Source organism: Protomyctophum bolini (assembly GCF_963924005.1).
Source record: "Protomyctophum bolini genome assembly, chromosome: 18".
Taxonomy (NCBI): Eukaryota; Metazoa; Chordata; class Actinopteri; order Myctophiformes; family Myctophidae; genus Protomyctophum; species Protomyctophum bolini.
Window position 1 is genome coordinate 30,083,331 of NC_137879.1, and position 19,336 is coordinate 30,102,666.

General features: G+C 47.2%; 1 protein-coding gene across 3 annotated transcripts in view; it reads right to left on the reverse strand.

Moving 5' to 3' along the window:
* Positions 1–2,338: 2,338 nt before the first annotated feature.
* LOC308333376 (thyroid hormone receptor alpha) overlaps positions 2,339–19,336 on the reverse strand; it is a 206,832-nt gene continuing 189,834 nt past the window's right edge. For all 3 annotated transcript variants that reach the window (XM_080789753.1, XM_080789754.1, XM_080789755.1), the window contains 4 exons: positions 18,942–19,150; positions 8,789–8,938; positions 6,374–6,632; positions 2,339–2,767 (listed from right to left, as the gene is read on the reverse strand). In XM_080789753.1, the coding sequence (XP_080645879.1) occupies positions 2,517–2,767; positions 6,374–6,632; positions 8,789–8,938; positions 18,942–19,150 (869 nt within the window). In that variant the 3' untranslated portion in view covers positions 2,339–2,516. The remainder of the gene's footprint in view (positions 2,768–6,373; positions 6,633–8,788; positions 8,939–18,941; positions 19,151–19,336) is intronic.

Here is a 19,336-nt window from a genome sequence, read left to right on the forward strand (position 1 = left end):
AAATTCCAAAAAAGATGACACTTGGTCCCGTATAACAAAGAAATAAAAAAAAAAGGACAAAAAAGACCGAACCCGAATGAAAATGGGGTACCATTCCCTGAGGCGCAGCTCTAACGACACCGAGACGCCCCCCTCCCCCCCGACGCGCGGGAACGGCCGGCCCTCCTGTCTTCAGTGGTATTTTGTTTCGACTGAGTCATAGCGCTGAGGTCTGTGGTGTCTGTGTGTTCTTTTTGTACATCTAAACTGCTGCATCCATGCAAAACGATGCACATCTGTGTGTTACTATAAACATGCCGATAAACACGTGACGTGTGTTTGTTTGTATGTACATGTGTGTGTGTGTGTGTGTGTGTGTGTGTGTGTGTGTGTCTCATGTATGGAGGCTGTGGGCAGCTGCCCTGTGTCCAGAGAGGTGAGGTAGACGCCTGATGCCACAGGGGCAGTGTTGCTGCCCCAGCCTGGGGGTTGTGCCCACTTTGAGGTAAATGGCAGCCATCTTGGCCTTTTTGCCTGCTTTCTCTCTCAGTGATGCCTGCCGCTGTAAATAAAAAAAGGCAGATGTGTGTGTACGGAAGCCTGGAGGGGCTCACACTGAGCGGAGTCCGACAAGAGAGGACTCTTAAAAACAAACCCTGCAGTTTAGGGCTATATATATATATATATATATACACACATACATACATATATATATATATATATATATCTCAAATATCAAATATTAAACACTGCAGTGCAGTGCATACAGTAAAATGAGGCATTCAAGTTATACTGAGGTGATACCGTGTGTGTGTGTGTGTGTGTGTGTAAGATGAGCTTCCCTGCCTTGCTCCTGCTCGCTGCCGTTCAAACCCTCCTTGGAGGCTGGGCGTGGAAGAAGTCGGCATAGCCTTCTGACTTCTGGCCCAGAAAATCTCCCCATCCAGCTATACTATAAACCTCACAAACGCTTTTTGAATTCCCCCCATCTTTCATGTCCCCCCCCCCCCCCCCCCCATCCTCCTACTCCCCCCCCCCCCCCCTCTCCCTTCATCTTCCCACTCGCTCCCTGCCCACCCACCTTCTCCCTTTCAGTCACTTTGGTGACTTTCCTTGCGGTGAGAAGGGCCCAATTGTCATTCATAACGGCTCCTGCTGCTGGCACGAGCAGTGCATGCAATGACAAGGCAAGTCTGCCCAGTGCATGTGTGTGTGTGTGTGTGCGTGTGTGTGTGCACGCATGTGTGTGTGTGTGTGTGTGTGTGTGTGTGTGTGTGCGTGTGTGTGCGCGCATGTGTGTGTGTGTGTGTGTGTGTGTGTGTGTGTGTGTGTGTCACAGGAGCCGGTCCAATGACAGAACTGAAGGTAGTTACGGAGCCAATGGTCTGCCATTTATATTCTTTTTTTTCCTCCGTTTTAGTTTTTTTTTCTTCTTTTTTTTTCTCTTTTTTCCCAAAAAGGTAGACAACACAGATTCATATAGAATTGGAGTAGCCTTTTATAAATATAGCACCGGGTTCTAACTGGATTTCTATTTTGAAGACAAAAAAAAAAGGCTCACTGCTCCAAAACGGAAAAAACGGTTAAAACGGCTCAGTTAAGAGTTGAGGAGTTGATTTGTTTGTATTATTAAATGTGGTATAGCTTCGCTTCTACTGTGGTCGTCTTACGCCAGAGTAATGCTTTAAGCATCCGCTCAAACAGGAAAACCAAGGAGACTGTTTGCCCCACGCCTGTATACAGATACGTTAATGTACAGTATTCCTATTTATACTGTGTGTTTGTCATTCCTTGTTTGACTGTGTCCTCTGAATTTCTGTCTGACAATCAATTCAGAGTTTAACACTGAGAGGTGCTGGCCGACCTCCCCCCCACCCCCCTCCTTGGATGGGGTATGTATAGGTGAGGGGTCTGGTACCAGGTTTCTTCATTTGATTTTTTTTTGTTTTTATATCTAGAAAAAAAGATTCCAAGCCCCTGCATAGCTCCTGGTAGGGCACCACACAGAGGAAGTTGAGGTGGCTGTGTAAGTGTGTGTGTGTGTGTGTGTGTGTGTGTGTGTGTGTGTGTGTGTGTGTGTGTGCGTGTGTGTGAGTGCGTGTGTGTTTTTTTCTCTATGTATGTGTCTTGGCAAATGGCTGCAACTCTGCACTTTATATAAGACATCATGCTAAGACAGAAGGGCCCCCCCGATCGGATCTTTAAAAAGCGGGCGAAAGGAGGAAGAGGACTAGGAGGGAGGAGTTAAAAAACAAAATCCATTTTTTGGGGTATTCTTTTGTTGCTCAACTCTCCTGCTGGTTGCTGGTGTGAAGGGTCCCCCCTCCCACCCTCCCTCCCTCCCTCGCACACCCCCGCCTGTAAAAAACACGAAAAAGAAACCACGGAAAAAAATAAACCGACGACTCGTTCCTTTCCCGAAATTCTCCGCACCGACATCCTCGTTCGGTCGGTCGGTCGGTCGGCGGTCGCCCGGTTCGGTCGGTTTCGGAGGAGGATGAGCAGTATTAGAGGAGAAGTGAGGCGTGTTCTGTTGTTCACACTTCCTGGTCCTCGAAGACCTCCAGGAAGAGCGGCGGGAAGAGCTCGTTGGGACACTCCACCTTCATGTGGAGGAAGCGGCTGGCGTGGCAGGCGCCGATCATGCGCAGGTCCGTCACCTTCATGAGCAGCTTGGGCCAGAAGTGGGGAATGTTGTGCTTGCGGTAGTTGATGTAGTGCTCGAACGCCAGCAGGTACAACTCCTGGCACTTCTCGATCTTGTCCACGCAGGTCAGGCCGGAGCGGTCTGCGGGGGGGGGGGGGGGGGGGGAGGGACAGAGAGAGGAGAGAGAGAGAGAGAGAGAGAGAGAGAGAGAGAGAGAGAGAGAGAGAGAGAGACAGAGAGAGACAGAGAGACAGAGGAAGAGAGCGTGAGGGAGGAGGAGGAGGAGGGAGATGAGGAGATGTGGGCAGGAGGAGGGGGAGGAGGAGGAGGAGGGAGATGAGGAGATGTGGGCAGGGGGAGGAGGAGGGAGATGAGGAGATGTGGGCAGGAGGAGGGGGAGGAGGAGGAGGGAGATGAGGAGATGGACAGCATTAAAACGGTTGTACTGCACATCGACGCATTAGTGAACGAGCAAATGTGTGCTGCTTTATTATGAACTCATAAGACGAGTTGATGACCCGTCCGTCCCAGAGGGACCCGGCGCCAAATTGCATTTGTTCAAGTGGTCATGAGTGAGCAGCTCAGTGGATCCATCTACAAGTCCTCATTACAGTTCCCACGGTCACCACAGACTGCAAGGGCAGCTCGGCTCATAACCCGACGATCGGCATATATCGTTTGGCTGCGCAGAACATCTGAGAAAGCTTTCGAACGGAGCCCTATGGCATTTAAGGAATAGTATCACCTGGGTTTTCTTTGATAGTTTTCCACGCAGAACTTGTCTGCAAGACACTGAGACACATTTAGAGTAATATCAGTATTGGATATAATTAAGCACAAAGCCATGAGCTGGAACACAATAAAATGTTAAAAGCTCCTTGACGGTTCTCTTTAAGGGGACGCACACAGACCAGGCTAAATGGAGTGAAACGTGCCCGACACAGTCTGCAGATTTGCAGTGCGTTCCAATACACTTTTACGTCTTTAGCGCCCTGCTTAATTGGGGCTACTTTCTGCAGTAGGATTTCTACAGTCCGAGACCAGATTTAGCCCCCAATAAAACTACGTGTGTTTTGGCCAATGTAAAATGGTCCTGCAGCAGCATTCATGCTTAACCCTGTGAAACCCGGATTAATTTAAACTTGCAAAAACACGATTTCAACCTTACTAGTACTTTTTACTTTTTCTTTAATAATTTTTATCCCACGATTTTGTAACCCATTTTTCACCCCTGTGTCAATTATCTAATGTGATCCTGGGCTCTACACACCCTCCGCCAACCTGGGGAGAGCAACGGACTTGAACTCATGCTTCCTTCATGCCTGTGTGTCCAAGTTGCTCCTTTACACCTGACAGGGGGGAGTTTCCCTGGTTGGACGTAGCGCGTGGAAGGAACACGTTATTCCAACCAGTTCCATTCCCCTCCATCAGGCGCCCCGGCTGGCCAGGGGGAGGCAGTTTAGAGACCAGGATTACTGCATGTTTTTGTGAGGGTACCTACCCTAGGGGACACGGGGAGAACATGCAAACTACTTTTTACTTTTAATGAATAAAACATGTTATAGACATTCTAATGATCACAGAAAAACATTAGTTATTTTACTTACTTTTATTAGGTCATAGGTTAAAGATTGTTTAAAAAAAGTCCAGAGATTTTTAATTTGTGTGAATTTCAGCCTATATGCAAATGTCAGGACCAATGGCATTGCAATGGACATCAATGATGACGTTTAGGTGAAAAAAGAACACAATAAAAAAAAAAAGGTTTGAATGAATGAATGAATGAATTAAAGTATGTTGTAGTATTGCAACGCTGGGTGTTACAGGGTTAAGGAGTGACATGGTTACGTCACTCCTTTGAGCCACTCTCATGTCCACGGAGGGAGAAGAACACACCGCAGAGTTCACAAGGACCAGAGATGGCCCATAGCATACTGTATGTGATAAGCCTGTACAGCATATCCCATGCCCTGTGGGGATCTGTGCAGATCAATAATGGACGCGGCTGTCTGCTTTACTACAGAATCAGAGACCCTAAAGCACCCTAAAGGAGAAGGGAAATGTGAATTTGGCTGCCTATAAGCCCATGAATTAGAAAACATTTAAACAAGACAAAGAGAAATACAACCCTTGACCTTGGAGACAAACATATAGCTCGAGGGATGAATTATGTATCTCTGCCTGTTTAATGCAAGAATAATGTCCTTTACTCCCCCTCCTTCCTATTATACGTCTTATTATTCCAAATCCCATATATTATAAGACATGACCTCAATTATAGCGCTCTGTGCTACGAGGCACAGCCAAAACAGGACTATGTTCCATTTGCAAGGCACACACTAATAGAAGAAGACGGCTTTTTAACTGTACCTATAAGCTCAATACCCTTTCTGTTTTTCTTTTACATGACCACTATAGCCCAGCCGCCCCAGCCTGTGTGATTGCTGGTCTAGAGGGGCGGGTGCCGGTAGAAAGCTGCCAATTAAGGCGAGAACACTGACGTCGCCAAATTTGGAGCGACGCCCCTCTGCATTGTTATTGGTTATCACAATTGACAAGTTGACTTCCCACTTATATAGTATATGCCAGATCTTCCAACGGGTTTCCCCAGGCTTTTCCTTTTGAGGCCGAGACGTGCGAACGAAAACTAAAAGCTCTGGGTACCGTCCCGAGGCTACATGACCACTGACCTCTTCCTGCATGCATTCTGGCTTTAGACTCATTCCCCAAGCCGTGTATACTGCAGCTGAGAGTCCTCAGGCCATAATTACAGCTCGGTCTGGCAACAGCTACTGCGTATAGCAGGCAGTGGATGACTAATGATGAGGAACACGGTCTGGCAAGTTAACCGTGTGTCCTCACGAGGGCAGAAGAATGACATTTCACATTTATATTTCAGACTATCTATCCGGTGGCTGCCGCCGCCAGGTCTTACACAGCTGAAGCACACAGTGGCATAATGAGCGCCGACTCCTGGATCGTCAACGGCCGATACTAAAGGGCTTGCGCGGCATGGGACGAAAAGCTCAAGCCCCGTGACAACAGATGTCACATAATTGGGACGGGAAGCTTTACATTTAGCATACAAAAGGACAGTATAAGAAACTATGTGAGTTCTAATTATGTTATCTTGAGCCCTTTTTGTGCATTTTTGTCAGACGGAACAGTGTTGAGAGACAGGAACAAGAGGGAATGAGAGAGAGAGACACAGAGAGAGAGACCCAGAGAGAGAGAGAGAGAGAGAGAGAGAGGTGATTACCTGTGACACAGATCATGAATTGGATTTGAGTCTGGATCAACAGGATATGACAAACTGACGCACTGAGCCGCCGTAAGCCCTTCATCATAAAGCCTTGTGATTATAATGGAGTGTACGACGTGGTCGCGCTCTAAACTTAGTAACAGAGTGATTATTTTTTCGGTAAGTGCCAGTTGAAACCCACGGTAGCAATGTAGAGATTATTGCTTTTCTTTGGATATTCTACTGTTAGACTGCTTGATAGGGTCTTGGTTTACTTATTATCCCAGAGGACTATTTATATATGCATTTGATGTATTACGGTACCTTGGGTTGTTCTTGCTTACTGTAAATCGCTCTGGATTAAGAGCGATTGCTAAATGCCTACAATTGTAAATTGTAACGCTGCGTTCACACTGGCAGATGCAAAAGATGCAAAGCTACCTGTACACAGCATATTGGAAAAAAAGGAAAATGTTTGTTCTGGGCGTCGTCAGCGGCCGGTTTACCTGAGCTCATCAGCAGCACGGCCTGCAGCAGCGCCACCTCCGTGTCGTCCAGGTTGAACTGCGCCAGGCTCTTGCCCAGGTCGAAGATGGCGTCCGACACCACGCCCAGGCCGCCGTTCTTCAGCTGCTCGCGCTTCACCGCCATCTCGCCGCTCAGCGTCAGCGTCTCGCTCTCGGGGTCGTAGCGCACGGCGGCGCGCAGCGACATGATCTCCATGCAGCAGCCCTTCAGCAGGATGATCTGGTCTTCACAAGGCAGCTGCGTGGGGTCACGGGGTCACGGGGCGACACCAGAGAGAACGGGTTAATAATAATAATGCATTTTTAGAGCGCTTTTCTTCTGTGCACTACGTCAGTGGTTCACCAAACCTTTTCCTAGTCTACGGACCCCCATTTAATAGCATTTCTATCTCTGGAATCCCGATTTGTATTGTAAAATCAATGATAATTTAACTCTACGTGCCTACTCAAAGCGCTTTACAATGGTCCATTCATTCATACATTGGGAGGTGAAGCGGCGAATAGTCGACACCAGCGTCCTCACTTCCCACATTCACGCAATTAACCACTGGAGGCAAGGTGGGGTTCAGTGTCTTGCTCAAGGGCACTTCGACATTTGGACAGGAGGAGCCGGGATTCAAACCGCCGACCCACGGCTCATTGGACGACCTGCTCTACCTCCTGAGCCACAGCCGCACCAAATAATTATAATAATAATGGATAATAATGGTTAATCCATTCCAAAAGAAAAGCCTTATATTATTCCGAATATGAGATACAATATAAAAAAAAGGGGTAAGATTTATTCGATGTTAGGTTCATAGGTTATATTTTTCGATCCCTGTGGGGAAATGGGTCTTCTGACAGCCAATTAGCAGCCAAAGAGGCAGAACTGCTAATTAACCACCGTGCCCTACAAAGCCAAAGTGCAGTGCAAACGATGTTTTTGGACAGGCCGACTTATTTGTGTATCCCAAAGGTCAAACTAGCCTTCATGATTTTGGGGGATAAACAATAACCTCAAGAACATTATTTACATTACAATTAGTGTAATATCTCTTATTTACCGATATCTCATTTGGCTGACCAGTTGAAACACTTTTAAACCCAAAAACTATCCCATAGGCCAGGCCAAAAATAAATCCAAAATAAATCCCATAGTTGCACTTTGGCTTCGTAGGGTACAGCAACTATTTGTAATCTGGTACTTAATAATATGAAATAAATTATAAATTCTTATAGGTATATGCAAAATACTTAAATACTTTAAATTATTGACTTGGTGTATTGTTATAGTATCGTTGTATTGAGTTGAGTACTGTAGCGGTAATCTAGTATTCCAAAATGAAATATAATTGAATGAAATTAACGAATTAACTTTACAAACATAAGCACTGTCTCAAGCCCTATATATACTCTGACCGGAGTCGGACTCCCTCCTCTGATTACTTGTACTTTTTCTCTCCTCCACACCAAATGTGTTCGGCGAACATAGATCTACAAGCTCATAGCATGTCACACAATGCGTTGTGAGAGTTAGGGTTAGATCCAGTTTTCAACAAATGTTCGCACCCAGGATAGAGACTCTAGCTTAGCCCAAAACCTTACTATACCTAAATGTCTTTGCCTTTTTTTTTTAAATAGTAAAAAAAAGAAAAGGCAAAGAAGTTTAGGGATAAGGGAGCATACATTTGAGAAACGTTATCTTTGTTGTTCCAGATCCTCTTACTCTTCAGAAAGATTTATGAGTAACCCGACCGAGCAAGGGTGTGTAGTACATGACCCCCAAATATCTGTAACAGCACCACCATCTGAATATTTTTAAACAAATGGTCATGAAATACACTTGCTATTTTGTCGTGGAAGCCAAACACACACGCACACTCGCACGCACACACTCACGCACACACACACACACACACACACACACACACACACACACACGCACACACTCACACACACACACACACACACACACACGAGCCAGCGATTCAACAACCTTATAATTACCCAATCAAACACGGAGGAGGGGGGAGGGGGTCATTATGATTAGCGCAAACAAGAGGCAGGATTAGCAGCTGCTAATTAGGGCGCCATATGCGTATACAGTGAGGCATTTCACCTCCTCTGATTACTAAAACAACACCGCTTTTGATATTGTCACGAAATGAAAACCCTCAACTTTCAAAGCAGACATGGCGTACGGAGCTCAACAGGAGTCTGTGTGCGTGTGTAAAGGGCAGGCTGCTCCGACAGACACAGATGCCTTATCCCTCTGGCCCCAAAACACACATCTGACTTATCCATCTGTCTCTGTCTCTGTCACACACACACACACACACACACACACACCATTTAGTCTATGAGTCCTAATTAATGCTTTGAAAAACCGTAGTCTTTTACGCACAAACTCACCTCCGAGAACATGGGCAGTTTTTTGGCAAAGTCTACGACGCGCGTGATGGCGGGAGTGATGATCTTGGTGAACTCGCTGAAGGCCTCGAGGTCCACCTTGTCCCCAGCGTCCGACGAAGGCGTAACGGGTGACTGGCCGATGTCGTCCGGCTGTACAGCGACACACACACACACACACACACACACACATGCACACAGGTACGATTACAGGGAGTTGAATCTAGTGCACAGTAAAATCCTTGGTTTTAATTTAACTCTGAGAGTGTATCGATAGTACAGTATTTGACATGCGACTATGCACACAGTGTGTGTGTGTGTGTGTGTTTTGATTGATCGATTGATTGAAGTATATTTATTAACAGTTTGCAGAATTACAGTACATTTCAAGTGCAACTCGATATGCAATATCCTTCGCTCCTCGTTGCATCATAATTATCACTCGCTGCGACGATAAAATAAATGGGTGTAAAAGGAGGTTATTCTGGTTAGCGGCGGGGGGAACTCCAGTTACTTTGTTCACTTCCACCGCACCGTCCCGTTAACCACATTATCCACACAGTAACCAGAGATTGGAGTGTGTTATAAACATGTCCATCAAATGCAATCACAACTGAAGGAATGAACTCAAGTCCATGAGAATTGTCAGCAGACATGCCCTGACCTTTATACCATATAGCGTGTCTGCAAAAGGATGAACATTCATTCGAATCAGGGTCAAGCACAGGGAAAAAAACTATCTCTTCCTCCAGGGACCCTCAGGGTTCATTGAGAGGGTTCCAAATGGACCCTATAACATATGTGCGTAACTCACATGAGTATTCGAATGGAGCCAAATGCATTTCGTTCCATTTGAAGTTATTGAAATGAAAAGGTTTGAGAACCAATGTTGTAATGTAATGTTAGTATCCCCTAGCTCCGCTGTGCTCCCGAGCCCGGAAATTATATAAAAAAAATTGAATAATCGGAAAATAATTTTTGATTGAGTACCTTTCTCGTCACGCAAAAAGGCTCAAACATAAAGCTCAGTGAGGCTTCTTTGTCTGGGGGGCGGTGGAGTTCCTATAGCGCCAGAGAGCGCGCGCACGCGTGCGAGAGAGAGACAAGAGCGGCTTGAGAGAGACTGCTGAACCGCTGCCACCTTCTCAAGTGGAGTAGCTCAGAAAACAAAACCACAACATGGAGCGAGCGCTGGAGGTCAGCTGCGTGTCAGGGCCTGTGAAAGGTTCAAGATGTAGCCGGTGGGAAATGAGCCGCTATCTCATATCAAAATATTACACTTCACACACGCCACTTTATAGAGCCAGCGTTGGGAAGCAAGCCGTTATCAGGCCCGGCACAACAATCCAAGCAGATTCTGAGCGTGTCGTTGTGCAGCGTGAACAAGTCAACACTGTTGTGCGTAAGTGTGACTGCTGCAGCATGTGTTTCTGGGTTTTTCCCTCTCTTCCGTGCCCCCTGTTGGTCTCCCTGTATGTGTGTGCGTGTGCGTGTGCGTGCGTGTGTGTGCGCGTGCGTGCGCTCTTATATCCTGCTGCTCACCCACCTGGATCCTGCCTAGCTCAGCCCCTCACACCCCTCAACCAGCACACCTGTCATCCATCATCTCATCAACACCACTCCTGCTTTGAAAGTGTCAGCTTGTTGCCTCAGCTCCAGCGGTGCACCCTGTCGCTCTGAGTGTCTGGCCGAGTACAACCAGATTCTCAGAACTGAAGAGGAGCTGGGAGAGTTTCAGAAACCCATTGATATGACATGCTTCAGACCACCAGTTTAGTGATTATCTCTTTGTTTTTGTGTTAAAGTTAACTTCAGACTGAAAGCCAAATAAAACTTTTGGCCTACATACCTATAGGCGGTTTGAAATGCAATTAAAATCTCTCTTCTAAAGATGTGTCACAGTCTTAACACTCTATTTTCCATGAGCAACACTGTCATAATAAGCATTACTCACGCTGTGTGAGATGTAATGCCATATACGGTAGGTGTGAGTCACACCTAAATGTCATTGCATCTGCACTACAGCAATAAATGCTATAATTATCTATAGATCAACGAGTGGGTGCCGATGGCCTAGTTGTTAAGATCCCAAAGATCAGATTTGAGAACCAAATCGGATTTGCTAAATATGTCTTTCCCTGTCCGTCCATCCAACCATCTTCAACCGCTTATCCGTAGTCGGGTGCGGGGGCAACAGCTCCACCAGAGTGCCCCAGACGTCCCTCTCCAGAGCAACATTAGTGACTTCCTCCTGGGGGATTCCGAGACGTTCCAAAGCCAGTGGGTCGATGTGTTTCCTTGGTCTAACCCCGGGGTCTCCTCCCAGTGGGACGTGCATCGAGGACATCCCTAGGGAGACGCCCTAGGGAGGTCTTTCCCTGTGTTCAGAAAGATTCCTCATCTGTCTGCCCAGCAATTCCAGCATTCCCACCCTCTACAAATAAGCCTTTTTAAACCTCGCCTTATCACCTGCGTCTGTCTGTGCTCTCAGTTCGGTTCCATGACAGCAAAGGGCTTTGAATCACTCCCAAAGCTGTCAAAGGACCTCCCTGACCCTGGAGCAGCTGTTTAAGGAAAAACAAATAGCTCATTTACAAACTCCCTGATTAACTGTCAGGGAGTTTATAAAGACGCTTCTGAGAGCACAGAGAACGAGAACGCACCCTGGCCGCTCCAAGTGAAGAGCCATGCTATTGTCTGAACACTGGTGAAAACAAGGGCGGGGGAAGTCAATGCAAAATGTGACGGTTGAGGCTTGTTTGGCACTCTAGAGTAGACAGTGGATATTTACAGTAATATGCATTTACAGTATGTGCAACAAAACAGGTAACAATCATGTTTTTTCATGGCACTTTATGACGTTAAAACCAGAGTTCTGACATCAGAACAGACTCTCAGAATGTCTGTATATGTTATTGCTATTATAAGTATATAAGTATTGGCTGGGACCATCTGAACCCTATAGTGCCCCAAATTCTGGGACGAACATTTGTCGTTTGCAAATAATGCAGCACTTGTAAGGAACAATTTCAAATGTTTTTCCGCGTATTGTGTGTGTTACGTTGAAACGTGTGCTATTTCTATGTGAAACTTTGTGTGCTTCTGTTTTGTCCAGGACTTTCCAGGAAAAAGGTGAAATAAAAAACAAATAATAAACGTAAATTAGTCTCAAACAGCTGCATTAGTGGTATAAAGTACATTTAAATGAAATAAACACGTAGGCTGCATGAGATTTACAGTATTTACTACACCAGTAAGACGCCTATACGGGCGAGCAGCGACCTCGCCCTTTCTGAGTGACGACGGGAATTGCACGTTTTCATAGTAACATTTATGCAACCTTCAGTCGCAATAATACTTATGTATACAGAAAATACAGGGGCAAATCTCAGCTAAAGGTGAGACCAAAAACAAATACGGGCCTGTCAAATGTGAGACTATATACTAGCCAGTGCACTTGATTTAAAAAAACAATATCCTGCATTTGTTCTGCGGAGTCTCCGGCTACTGAGTTTGCCTCTAACTAACCCGTGTCCAATTGCAGCTGCCATTGATTTCTATGCATTGCCAATTTTGCATGTCCTGCTATGTGTGCAACATGTGAGCAGAGTAATGGAATATTTCCGCTGGTGAAAGTACAGTTTTAATGGTAACGATGCGGAGAATTTCAAACACACACACACACACACACACACACACACACTCACACACACACACACACACACACACACACACACCACGCACGCACGCACACGCACACACACACACACACACACACACACACACACACACACACACACACACACACACACACGCCCAGCTGTAGGAAGTGAACTGGCTGTTTCTCCTGGTTCTCGTAAAAGCCGCTCTCTCTCTCTCCCTCCATGCAGATCCCTGTGACCACAGAGCTCAGAGCGAGAACACTGTGTAACCCTTGCACGGGCCAAGTGTGTCAGCTAACTGACGACACGCACGCACGCACACGCACACACACACACACACACACACAGACACACACACACACACACACACAGGGAGTCAAACGGACGCACACACAGACAAACAGAGAGGCAGACGCGGGGAGACGGACAGGGGGAAAAAGCTGTGCAATGTTTGAGCACACACGGAGCAAAGCAAAGCAACGTCTGCAGCCCCCCTGACTTTACACGCTCTCTCCAGTTCACACAGCGACTCTCCTCCACGCGGGCCAGAGGCTCGCATGGTCGTATATATACAGTATACCTGGTGCTGCTGCTGAATGCTCTCACAGATCTCCTTGGAACTGGCTCTCTGTTTGCATGTTTGCAAGTCAGTGTAGAAGTAGCGCGCAGGCGCTGTCCTGAGGGTGACCTGGCCTGTGTCGGGGCTCAGGGACCGCCATATAGGCATGCTAGGGGTTGAAGTGGTCAAATACATTCCAAATAATAGACATGTTTATTGGCTGTTTTTCCGCGTGTTGTGCAGAGGGAGGCGGCTGCGTATACACAGAGCCTTTACTCCAGCGCACATGGCAGGGTTTTCCCCCCCCCGCTGGTCTCTGCTTCGCCCTGCTCGTCTATATATAGACGCCATGGTACACACGGGGCCATAGGGTTCATCCGACTCCGATTAAAAAAGACTCTGCATCCTATACTTGTGGAAGTTACGGCGCCCACACTCATCTGGTGGCTTTGGGGCTGACGGGGCTGCTTTGATACTCCTCGTAATGGTTAGGGCCCATTTAGGGTTTAAGTAAGCAAATCTGACTGCGGCTCCTCCGCAAGCTCAGCGTTCTAAAACAATTCGTTCTATTTCCGAGTCTTTACGGCGGCAACGAGGAGAGCCAGAGGAGAGAGAGAGAGAGAGAGAGAGAGAGAGAGAGAGCAGCCCCTCCACCTCCGCCTGGGGGCGAGAAGGATAAATACAGAAACGTTTCATTCTACGCTGGGTGTGCATGGAAACTGACAAGACATGAAGGAGGCAGAGAGAGGAGAGGAGACAAGGAGAGAAGGATACATGGCGGGTCTCAGTGTTAATTTGGTTGACTAAAAGACTAAAGATTTTGACTAGACGAGACGAGATTAAGACTAAACAATTTCAGGAGATTAAATAGGTCTAAGACTAAATGGTGTCTTATTCAAAAGACTAAACCAAAATCGGCCTGGGCCGTGGCTCAGCGGTCCAGCCTGGCAGTGTGCCGCGGGTTCGACTCCCGATCCCGACGACGGCCTTTACTGCATGTCACCATCAGCCTACACTGTCTGTCCCTCTCTAAAATAAAAAAAAGACAAAACCAAAATCTGCTGAAAACATTAACACTATAACGTCAGGATATTTACTTCCCCATCTGTCTGTCTGTCTGTCTGTCTGTCTGTATGTACAACCTACCCTATCTCTCCCCAGACACAAACCGGAGGAAGCCGAGCGAGGCAGAGAGAGAGAGAGAGAGAGAGAGAGAGAGAGAGAGAGAGAGAGAGAGAGAGAGAGAGAGAGAGAGAGAGAGAGAGAGAGAGAGAGAGAGAGAGAGAGGGGTTTATAGCAGAGTGGAAAATAAATGACCACTAGTTCTGGCTCTCTGTAAGTCCCGCCTATCTGGCCTCAGAAGCCGCGTCTACCATTGAAGAGTGACAGATTGATTATACCTACACATCGTAAAAAACTGAAAAGAAATATATATATATATATAATATATATATAGATCAGGGCTGACGGTTTGCCAAGACCAACATGCTGTGGAACTGTGCAGTATATATGGCTACGTATGCTCAAGGTCTGGGTAGGTTGTTTGTTCCACTGAGCTATAGAACCCACGCCTAACTGGATTAGAGAGACGTTTAGCCCTGCTAACTTTCCTTTAACCCACTTTGACCTGAGGACGATTCTTTAAAAAAGTCTTCTAAATCCTGAAGGTTTTCTGAAAAACCTCATGTTTCTATATGTCAGTGGTATTCTAACTTTTTCATGTCGAGTAAGTATAGCCTTGCCGAGCCATGAGGCCCATATAGGGGCAGGAGCCTATCTCCTGTTTCTGTAGCGTGAGGCAGCTTGATGTACAAGTACACCCCCTGGACATGACACTAGTATGTCGCAGGGACTTACCCCCAATCCAACCCTTGATGCTGAGAGGGAGGCACTATGGGTCCCATTTTTACAGTCTTTGGTATGACCCGGCCGGGGATCGAACCCCGACCTCCCAGTCTCAGGGCGGACACACAAGGCCACTGAGCTGGTTCTTTTCATGTCAAGGACCCCCAGAATTATCTGTATTTGGCCACTGACCCCCATCTGAAAATATGCTGTTCCAGGAAGGAACCCCCCCAGAAGCAAAGATTCAAGTTAAAAACGTTCGCTCTGAAAGAATATATATTCACATTTTCACCATTTTAAGCGTTTTAAGCATAACATAACGCTTAAACACAAAAAGGGGTTCCCGCCCAGAATGGGTTAAGCTATAAGCTATAAGGTTGAGTATTACTGTTATTATTATTATTATTATATTATTATATACAGTATATTATTCTGGCATGAATTGAACTGCACTGGCGTTTATTTTTTTCTTTTCTCGATTCTTTCTAGGTTATAACCTGGGTGGGCTATAGTCACGCAGTGAGGCTAATCCCGAAATTGTATGGTTAAAAATCTAATTATGGGCTAATTCTTTAGGCTAAGAATGCGCGAGGGGTGAAATCCACTCCCCGAGACACACACAACACGGATAGATGAGAGAGAGAGAGAGAGAGAGAGAGAGAGAGAGAGAGAGAGAGCCGCTGCATGCCAACGAATAGACACGCCTGTTTTTTTTCTATACATGTGTCGCACACATGCACTCCCACCAGGTGCCCGATTTATCTCTCCTTATTTGGGACATGCTTACACCTCGCCTGACTCTACGTGAACACACACACACACACACACACACACACACACACACACACACAGTCACACACACACAGTCACACACACACCTCCACCCCAATCCCATATGGCCCCCTTTCCCATCGCACCTTGCCATTTCCCCTCTAGTTGCCTAGCAACCGCCGCCACAACACCTGCCAGGCACCGTGGGTGCATCAAAAAACCCTCTCTCAGCCCCTGCCTAGACTAAGCCTCTCCCCATCCTCCCCTTCTGCCCGCTTCTCCCAGCCTGGCTCACCTGTTCCTGGGCTACAGATTGTTAATAAAGCCCCCCCCGCCTGGGCCGCGCGCCCCTCCCCCCCAACCCCCCCTTCCCCCCCCCCCCCCCCGCCGCAGCTCCGTCCTGCTGGGAGCGAGCGAGTTGAGCAGCCGTCTAACGCACAGTAAGCTGCTCGGCTAATCCTGGCCCAAAACACACACGGTCTGCCAGTGTGCACAGTGTGTGTGTGTGTGTGTGTGTGTGTGTGGTGCCTATAGTTTTATTCAGGCCGTACTACACCATAATTATTCCCTGCGCGACATGCGCACGTATAGGCTATACGCAAGCGTGGCCAATGGATGAAATGATTAGCAGGCGGCGTACGCTCTTTTCCCAAAAAGGATCGTCATATGCATGCTATGTATAGCGTATAACAGTATAGAACACACAACTGTGTGTGTGTGTGTGTGTGTGTGTGTGTGACTGTGTGTGTGTGTGTGTGTGTGTGTGTGTGTGTGTGTGTGTGACTGTGTGTGTGTGTGTGTGTGTGTGTGTGAACACATGGATAGACGCGTGTCTGTGTATCTATGTATGCATCGACGTGTGCAGGCCTGTTGCATCCATGTGCATGGTATGCTAGGTGTATAGCGTATAGGCTAACAGTAGAACACACAACTCTGTGTGTGTGTGTGTGTGCGCGCTTGCGTGCACATGCAACTACCAGAGGCCTGCGCCCTGCGTGCACTGACAGGGCTGACAGGGCCTGACAGGGCTTTCCGGAACAGTCCGTATACATGCCAGGGCAGTAATGGGGGAAGATGGCTCAGAGAGACAAAAGACAGAGAGACCGAAAAGATGCGCCAATATCCGTGCCAGTTCGGAGGCAAGGCGCACGTGACTGGCGATAGGCCTGTGGCAAGATTAGTAGAGGGATTGGAGGGTGGTCTGAGGAAAAGACAGGGATAAGACCAACACGGACGGAACGAAGACATGGAGACATTGGTGGTGGTGGTGGAGAGGGAGGGAGGGGTGAGGGAATTAGGGCTAGTTAAGAGCCCACAAGGATTAAGTCACATAAACCCACCAAATAATAGACGGAGGAAAGACAAGAAGGCAGAAAGAGATGAAGGACACAGAGACAGAGAGAGAGAGAGAGAGAGAGAATGAACAAACAGTTCTGTCAGGATAAAGAACAGTTCTGTCAGGATAAAGCCTCATCAGCCCTTACTTCAGAAGAACCGACAGCCTTAGCAGGAGCAGGCCTGGTTCTTAAAGGAATAGTTCACCGGAACACTCTTTCTTTGTCCACATAACACACACACACACACACACACACACACACACACACAGCAGGGAGGTTGCCAGTGCAACTCCGTAGCTCCGCATTTAGTGAAAACCTTCACTACATCCGCCATCTTTCCCGAAAACGTTCACACGTTTTGGCGTGCACGGATAGACATTAGGTGGTGCTAGAGAACCTGCCCTTTGCCCTCTGGACAGCAATGTGCCCTTTTGGAAGATTTTTTTTTACTTCCCCCCCCCCCCCCCCAGTGTACAGAATGTGGACCATGTTGACAATGGTCAATCTATAAATCTCAACCGGCCGGTTCCACGCGCTGCACAAGGTGTCCTTTTTTCACTTGAGCACCTGCCCCTCTAAATGTCTGTGTGCACGCCACTGCGTTCACATATTCACACACACAGTTATCAAGCTTATTATAGGCTGTCTTTGCCTGTTCTCGAAAGAACAGGCAACCATAACAGGGCCACTTCACCCCTTTTGCAACCAGGTCTTATTTTAATGATGTTTAGGACACAAGAAACACTTGTATAATATGTGTCTAGTATTTTAGTCAAAAACCTGTCATGGAAATGTGGTCTCACTTCCTTCCCGGACTATAAGTCACACCTCCCCCCTCTCCATAAGGTGCACCAAAGCATTGTGGTCATTGTAGGAATAAAAAACACATAGATCGATAGATCGATAGATAGATAGATCGATAGATCGATAGATAGATAGATAGATAGATAGATAGATAGATAGATAACACTCTTCAACTATGTGCAGAAGCGTTCAACAATGCACTTCATGTCACTACTTCAGGTCCCCTGGGTTTTATCAGCAGCCAGGAAGTCTGTGTTTCCGACGCGAGCCCTGGAGCATTGGCAGACACACGTCATGCTAAGTGTTTGCATGGATGTGCACCCACGTTGCATTTGTGTCTGCACATGCATATACGGTGTTATTGCTCCCCTTTGAGTATGCCAAGAACATACATTTTTATAATGGAGCCTACTTCCTCGATGTCAATATTCACTGGCCGGGCCGCATGCAGGTCTATTGACAGAATGTATGTTCCATACTAATGCAAAGCGCTGCATGTATTGTCCACCCGGTGCACCACCGTGTCAGACGGAGACAGAAGGAGAGACACGGAGGGGTGGAAGAGCGCTCACATATTTAGGAGCACGGAGAAAGTGTCTCTTTCTACAGCCGGGGAGGGAAAACAAGACGACGTGGTATACCGACATTAAAATGCATGAACTGTTCTCATATGCGTGGATGCGTGCGTGTGTGTGTGTGTGTGTGTGTGGGCATTGGAATGGCAAATTAACGCAACTGTGTTTTTGGTGGTTTGCGACAGCACTGTTACGCCAAAGCATCGAATGAGCCTCATATTTGCTGATGAAACAAATGTTTTTGATATTTACGTATATCCACTGCACGCTGTTAATTTTTACACTCAGAGTTAAAACGGACACTTTCGCAGTATACGTAGTATATATACAGACAGTCTGTTCTATATACACTTACTATATACTATTATTATATACTGTATAAATATAGACATACAAAACAGTTGATTCTGTGAAAAGAATCACACCCGTGTGAACTGAGTGGTGCAACTCCCCTCTCCCCCTCCCCCGTTAACGTCACATAGGTGAACACGGACATTGCTGTTCCTGGGAGTGGTTGCACCACTCAAAAAGACAAACTAATCAGAGCCTCCCTGTGTTTAAAGTAAGGTGGCCATGACGCGTGTGCATGCGTGCGTCTCTCACCAGGAACTTGCGTTTCTGCTTCCAGTGGGAGCCCTGCGCGGCGTTGGTGTGGCGGTGGGCCTCGGTCACCATGCGTATCAGCTCCCACTCGGCCCCCGTGGGCTCCGGACGGTTCTGCATCGTCTTCAGCGTCTCCTCCTTCTTCCGCTTCTCGCGGTTCTCCTCGATGAGGCGCCGCTTGGCCACGCGCTTGCTGTCGTCCAACACCACTGTGGAGGACGGGGAGGAGGACGGTTTACCGTTTAGCAGACGCTCTTAACCCGTTCTGACCTGAGATCAGATTCTAAAAATGTATTTTCTGAAAAAGTGTTGTTTCTATGTCAGTGGTCCTTCGATTTTTCAAAAAAAATAGCAGATCTACAAGCTCATAGCGCGCCACCGAGTGGCGTGCTATG